The 8757-nt window shown below is 34.9% G+C and overlaps 1 protein-coding gene across 9 annotated transcripts in view; it reads left to right on the top strand.

The window, feature by feature from the left end:
- The window catches only part of LOC106880698 (zinc finger protein 629), a 411919-nt gene that overhangs the window by 358040 nt on the left and 45122 nt on the right, over positions 1 to 8757 (top strand). For all 9 annotated transcript variants that reach the window (XM_052971298.1, XM_052971293.1, XM_052971297.1 and 6 more), the window contains one exon: positions 4881 to 6395. In XM_052971298.1, coding sequence (XP_052827258.1) covers positions 4881 to 6362 — 1482 coding nt within the window. In that variant the 3' untranslated portion in view covers positions 6363 to 6395. The remainder of the gene's footprint in view (positions 1 to 4880; positions 6396 to 8757) is intronic.

Raw genomic sequence — 8757 nt, 5'->3', positions numbered from 1 at the left:
CTCTCTCTCTCTCTCTCTCTCTCTCTCTCTCTCTCTCTCTCTCTCTCTCCACCAGTTAATCAGCAACTGGCTTATGATTCGCTAATTCAGTTTCTGCTCCATAGTTCTCTTATATATTTATCACCAACGTTAACAACACAACTATTGTATGCACTTAGATATGCATGCACTTACGTATCCCTCGCTATAACTATCAGCCATGTGGTTGTTTACCAATGTATGTATACACTGTATGGTTCCGCTTTACACTCAGTCTAGCCTTTGAAAACACACAGAAATGTATTAAGGCCGTTATTCTTTTGTAAGGCATCACCCGGTTGATGAAAGAAATATTGACTCTGCATCATTAAATATTGAGTACTTACTTAAGTTAATGTCTTCTCGACCATGATCAAAATTTATAAAGTGTATATGTACAAACATACTTAATTATATATATTTATATACATGCATAGTATGTAGACATGTGTCTGTGTGTCTATGTATGTTTGTGCATGTAATATATAATATGGGTACAAACATACACACACACACGTGTGTGTATGTATGTATATAGCTCAAACATAAGAATAGATTCAGAAAATCTGGTAAAGTAACCCTATAGAAGGGAATAGGTGGCCTGGAGCCACGACAGAGAATTGAGTAGCAGCTGGCCACTTTATTTCTTAATTTCTAAAAAAAATTTGTCACGCACTTGATGCTTCAGTGTTTGTTTATTAAAAATGTATATATATATACACACAGACACACTCACATCAATGTGCTTGGAATATATATATATAAAATGTATATATACATACACATACACACACATAAATACATACTTATGCACACTAATATCCATATACAAACACACACACCACTGAGTGAGTGTGTGTGTGTGTGTGTATTCACATACAGATACATATATACATATATGTAGTTATGTGTGTATGTGTATGCATAGCTATATTTTATATATATTCTAAACCCAGGGATACAAAGACAGATAGACAGACAGACAGACAGACACAAGTTAAAAAAAAAAAAGAACTCCATCTATGCACTCACTTTTTATAAACTATTTTATTGTTAATATACTAATTTTACAATATGAATTATTCTGAAATGATTCTACACGGATTATCATGAAGGACTATATAACACTAAACCCACAATGGGGTGTGCTTGGAGGGGCACTGGGTTGCTGTTGTTTTGTATTTTGAGCTATAATATTGATACGGTTTTTTTTATTAATGTAGTTGTTTGTTTACATTGCCACTGTCTACACCAAGCATATGCAACATTCAAAAGTATAGAATTTTTAAAACTTTTTATTAGTTCTTTTATTTATTTAGCAATTTCTACAGATGATATAAATATTATTTTAGTTGTTAAGTATTGTATGCATTGTAATAATATATAAGGGATAATTTAATGGTTGTGAGTGTGTGAGAGTATATGATGCGTGTGTGTGTGTGTGTGTATATATATATATATATATATATATATATATATATGAATGTGTATATATGTAAGAATGTGTGTGTGTGTATATATATGAATGTGTGTGTGTGTGCATATGTATGTATATATATATATATATTATATATATATATCAGTATGTGTATATATATATGTGTGTGTGTGTGTATACATATTCATTCAAGTGTGTTTGTGCATGTATGCATTTGTCTCCATGAGTTTTTGCAGTGATGCATTTGGGCAGTGGTGATGTGCATACACTAAATTGCTTCACTTGAAAACATAAGGGTTGGGGATAGGAATGGCATCCATCCATAGAATACTATAAGAAATCTTGTTAAACCCATGCAGATATACAATTAATGATGATGAGGCGTTAGGAAGGGCATCCAGCTGTAGAAACTGCCAAATTTAGATTGGAGCCTGGTGTTGCCATCCGGTTTCACCAGTCCTCAGTCAACTCGTCCAACCCATGCTAGCATGGAAAGCGGACGTTAAACGATGATGATGATGATGCAGTAGAAAGATTCTTTAAATATTGAAAATTATGATTCTGGAAATAAATATAATTCACATTCTGTTTTGTTTTTTTTTCAACCTTCTTCATTTTTTTTAGTTAATTCCAGCCCTAAGCTAAACCACACTCCAAAATCTAACCCTAATTCTAATTCCTAATCAAAGCCCCAGCTCCTAAACCCCACTTTTTAACGCACAAACCCTAAATTTAATTTCTTTTCTGCAGTTTTAAAATTCCATACGTTTAAAACCTATAATTTAGAAAATCCAGGGAAAAAAATGTTGAAAATCTATAGCTGGTTGCATACTCAGAAACAGAAGGCAGAGGTGGTTAAAAGATGACAAAACTAATATTTAGATATGTTCCCACCTCTCAGAGCATCAAGAAATTTTTTTGAGACAGATAGAAAAGTTACATAGGAGGCGGGTGAACTTATTGCACAATTCCACCAATGTATGTTGTTAAAAATAATAATTATAATTTAGAGAAAATATATGCATATTGACTGTAAATGTGGCTGTGCATGGTTTAGAAGATCTCTGTACAGCACATGGCTCAAAATTGATTCCTACTGCATGCCATATTAGGCAATTGTCTTCTACTATATCTTCAGGTTGATTAATGCCATGTGAATGAAATCTGTGAGACAGAACCTCAGTGTGTACATGTTGTGTGTGCACACGTAAACTCCACAATCTAGACATAGACTATGATTACTCGAATAACTCAATACAATTAAAGAACATATAGAGTATAATCCATTTCATATGTTTAGTCACTATCATGTGTGTGTGTGTGTGTTGATCTCTGTGCTGCAATTATGTAGATGCTCTCATGTTAGTATAGATGTTTTCTCCACTGTCACCTCTGGCTATTCATTATGAAATACAGATATATAGATGAGTATGAAATAATGTTGCCACACACACACACACACACAGAAAGGCACATTCACCTGCCTCCGTGTACACACATACACCTGCCTCTGTGTACACACATAAACACACACACTCATACATGCACTGCACATACACACACACAATCATATACATGCACACACATACATACATATGTGTACATGCACAGATACACACAAATAAATATGATTTTCATTTAGCTGTAGAGCTACTTAATGACTCAATGGCTGAGAAGTTAATGTGTTGCAGTTATACTTAGATAGATATATAGAGAGAAACTCTGAATCCATCTTCTGCTGTAACCATTTTTGTCTTTCATCCTTTTGGGGTAAAAATATATATATATAAAAAGAACATTACTAATCAAAGGTACTGTATTGGGAGAACTATTAGAATGCTATTTGTGATGCTGACTTTTTTTTTTCCATTATGGCAATGCTTATAACTCTGGTACCAGGTTGTATCAGCCTTTCATAATAGGTTGTGTCTCTGTGAGAATTGTTGCCTTGGTGAAGGGAGACTTGCTTGCATGAGCAACTGGTGGTCTTCTACAAAAACCTTACCTGTGTAAGTGGGTGCACATGTGTCTTTAACCCTGACCAATAGAGGCTATAGAACATCAGCCTATGTTGATATATATATATATATATATATATGTATATATATATATATATATATATGTGTATATGTATATATATGTATGTATGTGATGTTTTTACATACACACACACACACACATATATATGGTTGTGTAGTAAAAAAATTTGTTTCCCATCCACATGATTTCAAGTTCAATCCCACTGCATGGTACCTTGGGCAAACATCTACTATATCCCTATGTCAACCAGAGTCTTATGCGTAGATTTGGTAGACAGATAATAAAAGAAGTTCTTCATGTATGTGAGAGAGTGTTGCTGACTACCTTGCCTTGGCATTGCATGATAGTTGTAAACGAGTGTCCCTGTCATGCAAGTAGTGCCCTTTCATTTCCAATTTTCCATGAAAGCATATCTGGTGATGGAGGAAATATTGCCTTACTTGGAAACAAGCAAGGGCTATTGGCAGGAAGGGCATTCAGCCGTAGAAAATTTGCCTCAGCAAATTCCATTTGACCTATGTCAGCATTGAAACGATCACTATGTGTGTATATTGTGCATATAATATGCTATGTACTTTTTCAGTTTGAATTTGAAACTTCCAATGGATGTCCATTGTGGATTAAATCATTTTTTTCGCTCAGTTTGTAAATTGAAACATTTATTTAAGTAGATTTGTGTTATGTATACACATTTGTGATGGGAGAATGTCATTGTAGCAGTGCCCTTGCTTTCAGATGTTGTAGCTATATCAGTTGAAACACTTATCACGCATGCACCGGCTGCTTCTAGTAGCCGTAATGTTTTTCAGTATTTCTTCGTACTCAGGGTTTTAACTGTATTGGTGTGGCTTTCTCTTTTCCTTTTTGTTTTTTCCAGGTAGATCACTTCTTCCATTTTTACCTGATATTTCCTCTCCTAAACTACATGCTTACAGTGTATAGTTTAGTGTTAAACCGATAGTTCATCCTCTATAAAGTTTTCCAACTTCATTTTGTCATCAACTAAGTATGTTGCATCCTGTCAGATAATATGTAACCTCCTTATCACAGCATGATCTCCAATTCCAATGTAGTTGAGTGAATATAATTTATTCACTCTAACCTGTCGTACTCTTGTTTGTAACCAGGAGTACAATTTACTCTTTTTTTTTTTTATCTCTGCTCTAAATATTGTATAATATCTAATTAGTTTTTATGCCATATTATGAGAAAAGTTTAATGGATCAGTAAAACCTTATTTTCAGCAGGCATTTATTTTCCCAGAACAGGAAAAGTTTTAAAAATTTTGTTTCTATTGTATTTATGCATGTATATTTTGAATTTATTTATTTTACAATTTTTCTCACATTTGCTATATTTTTTCTTTTTGTTTTTTGTTTTGCAGAGGATGGAGGATTCCAGTGGTGGTAACGAAGCAAATAGCGGGATTAAATACCCACCTCCCGCCGCGGTATCCTCCAGCAGTGCTCGGCCATATCGTTGTGAACTGTGCCAGCGCTCGTTCCGCGAGGTGGCAACACTGCGAAAGCATGAACAGCTCCATCGTGCGGATCGCCCGTACGTTTGCCAAACATGTGGAAAGTCGTTCCTGTGGTCATCTAATCTCAAGGTGCACGAGAGGGTGCATACTGGTGAGAGACCTTACAAATGTAAGATTTGTCACAGATGCTTTACACAGAGCAACGATCTACGCCGTCACGAGCGTAATGTACACATGCGGGGTAAACTTTATGGATACCGAAATCCAGCACGACCAACTCCCCAGGTCAACTTGGCTGCCTACCAGGCTTTTGCCATGCAACAGAGAGCTTTGCTGCAACAAGCATTGACTTATGAGACTCTTATGCACAACACAACGACAACAACCTCAGGACCAGCAGTTCCATCAAATTTAACACTCCATGATCAGTCACAGCAACAAGCTGGACTGCTACAAGGTAAGCCACCGCCTCAACAACTTGAAAGGTCATCACAGCAACCGCACCAAAGAGATATGCAAAATGAACAGCAACAGCACCTTCAGGCTATTTCTTCTCTGAGTTCAATTAAACTGGAACAAGTGACTCCACCAACGACACCATCTGAAATGGAAGACCAGCAACATGGGGTTCACAAAAGCATGGCCACTAGTAGCGGCAATTGTCATACTGCAGAAACAACGACTTATGTTCATACGAGTACACCTCCAAGCTTGTACACAATTGCCATGCCATCACGTAGCGTTATCCATTCTCCACCATCATTGACTTCGGTGGCTGATATGAGCTCTTCAGAACTTCTAAGAACATCATCAGCAGAGAGTCAGAAAGATAAAGAAAAGCAATACCCCTCTACCTCATCTGCATCACAAATCCTATCGCCCTCAAACACTCCATTAACAGATCTACCTCAGTCTGCCCAGATGGCACCACCTTTGTCAACTTTGACCCGTACATCTGAGGACAGCGTTATGGACTTGAGCATGAACAAGTCTACTGCAACTGTTTCAACTGCAAGCATGGTATGCGAAACGGCTACATCCGAGCATTATCGATGGAAGAGAGGTAGCTTTATCCAAACGTCTAAAACTCCAAGCTTAGATTCAGAATCTGAGGAAAAACGTGATGTGACAACTACCTCAGCTACCCCAACTACGGATGTTGGCTTCCATCAGTGTTTCCACTGCGGGATTTACTTTCATGACTACACAATGTTCCACCTCCATCAGAGCCTGCACTCACCGATTGACGAAGATCCGTTTCGATGTCCGTCCTGTAACAAGCACTGCCAAGACCGAATTGAGTTCACGTTCCACATTGTTTGGCATGTCAAGTACCCTCACACTATACCAAATTATCAACCTTTCAAGGAAAGCTACCTGTGTTGACTATATGATCACAGAAGCCCTCTATTCTCTCAGGTAACTAAGTTTCTCTTTTAGGCTGTATTTCAAGCACAAGGAAGGTAAGAATTAATTGGAAACAAGGTAAGGTTGTGAAATGTCACCTGAAATGTATCTGACAAAATATGAAGTGTAAAATGTAAAAAAGTCTACAAGGTGCTATCTGCATCTTCTGTCTTTACACTACTCTTGGAAAATGTATTAAATTACATGTTGATATTACCATAGAAAGAAAATCTAGTTCTGAAACAATTGGGTTGCTTTTACTTGGAATAGACCATCTTCAGCAGAAATTAGCAAAATTATAAGATGAAGCATGTTTTCTTTTAATTTCCTGTGTATTTACACTCCTGCCCCCTATAATAATAATCATTATTATCATATCTAATGCTCATCATCATCATCAACATATTTTGGTATTTACTTTTCTTTGTTTTGCATGTCAACAACCTCACCATCCTTCATCTGTTTTTACCCTTCATTTCTCCTAAATCAGTTCCCACAACTATTTTCCTTTTTTTTCTTTTCCCCATAATCTACATGTCTCCTCTCTACTATCATTTCATTTTTTAAATGCTTCTCTCTCTTTTTCATCTTTTACTAGTAGCTGTTGGACCCTCTGATTTTTGCTGGTCTCTTCATCTCCCACTCTTTCTTTTGCATTGTTCAGTGGACCATACTCATATCATTCTCTCTAGATTCTTCAGATCTGCATTAAAAGGATCAATTTTCTTTTTCTTTTTTATCTACAACTCTCCTAGGCTGAACAATGCCTTGGGAGTGGATTTGGTAAAAGGAAACTGAATGAAGCTCATTGTGAGTGTATGTATATTTTTATAATGTTTGTGTGTGTTTGTGTCTGTCACCCAAAGACATTGTATGACAACTGGTGTTGGTTTGTTTACATCCTCGTAATGTAGCAGTTTAGTCAAAGAGACTGATAAAATAAGCATTATACTTTAAGAAATAAGCCCAAGGTCGATTCTGTTTGACTAAAACCCTAACATGGCTGCACTCCAATGACTGAAACAAGCAAAAGATAAAGATAATGAAGCATTAATTTATATCAGGCTATTAATTTATATCAGGCTATAACCACAAAATTATTTACTTTTTATTTTTACATGCAAATAGAGTAGAGTGGGACGGTACCTTTAACTATTGACAATTAGTAAAATACTTTCTTTAACTTGCAGATTTTTAACACAGTAATTATTAACTTGTAACCAAAATTGTATGATGTAGACATTCTAGCCTTTTAAAGAATTTCCCAGCTTTCTATTTGGAATGTATTTAGAATAATATTTAGAGTAATAACGCTAATTTTAACTAATATTGCTTTTGTAATTGAATGGAAAGTTTTGGTTTATTGGAATTATCAATATAGAAATATCAATTTCAGAACACATTCCTGTAATGTTTATAACATAGATTTTATAAAAGAAAAATCAATTTCTAAAACTTTTTTTTTTGTTTTTGTTTTTGTCTGTACTAAGAAAACTATCATCTGTTTGTGATATCTAGAGTTCATTACTGAAATAGCATTGATTAGTTAAATGCTACATAACAAACTGAGGAAAATGAAATTGAAAATTTGAAGATATCAATTATGTTATTTACCAAAATGTACTAGAGAAATAATTACACTATAGCTGTTTGAGAATTAATTACATTATTTAAATTAGAATGTATTGTATTATTATATAACCACCCCCCACCTGCAGTGTATAATTACTATTTAATTGAATGTCAATATTTATAAAATTGTCATTTTTGCAAAGATGTATCTGAAGTGATATTCATATATATTTAACCTTTTTGTAACCATATTTCTTAACAAGAATATACTGCCTTTGTGTTTTAATTTTCAAAAAATAATCACAAATTATGAGAGGTTTAATGAAGTTAGTGAAAATAACTTTCTACTTTAATGAAAGATGAATATTTACATCTTAAGATCTAAATATCTTTCATAGAATAATGAAACTTCCGTCCAAGATTTGAATCTAAATTTAAACATTTTAATAGAAACCATTGTGAGTAGGTCCATGTTGAAATGATTAACCTGGTTTCGGTTTTCTTTCAAAGTTTCTCCATGGCATCTGTCTTTTGGATGAATCATGTTTTAAAAGTTCTTTAACTTAAGGAGTTTGTTTTTCACCTGGAGTGGTCTTTTGTGATCTTTCATGGATATCAAGTGTCCTGTCATACTGAATTCTTGCTCTCTATTGAATAGTTACTACAAATAACTAGATTATTGTAATTTAATATACAGTTCCATTTTCATGAAGCTGTTCAGTCTTGCCTGAAAATGGACATACTTGTATTTCATGTCTCTTTCTCTCTCTCTCTCTCTCTCTCTCTCTCTCTCTCTCTCTCT

Source organism: Octopus bimaculoides, chromosome 10 (genome assembly GCF_001194135.2).
Source record: "Octopus bimaculoides isolate UCB-OBI-ISO-001 chromosome 10, ASM119413v2, whole genome shotgun sequence".
NCBI lineage: Eukaryota > Metazoa > Mollusca > Cephalopoda > Octopoda > Octopodidae > Octopus > Octopus bimaculoides.
Note: the sequence above shows the minus strand (reverse complement) of the source record. Positions and strands in the feature narration are given on the sequence as shown.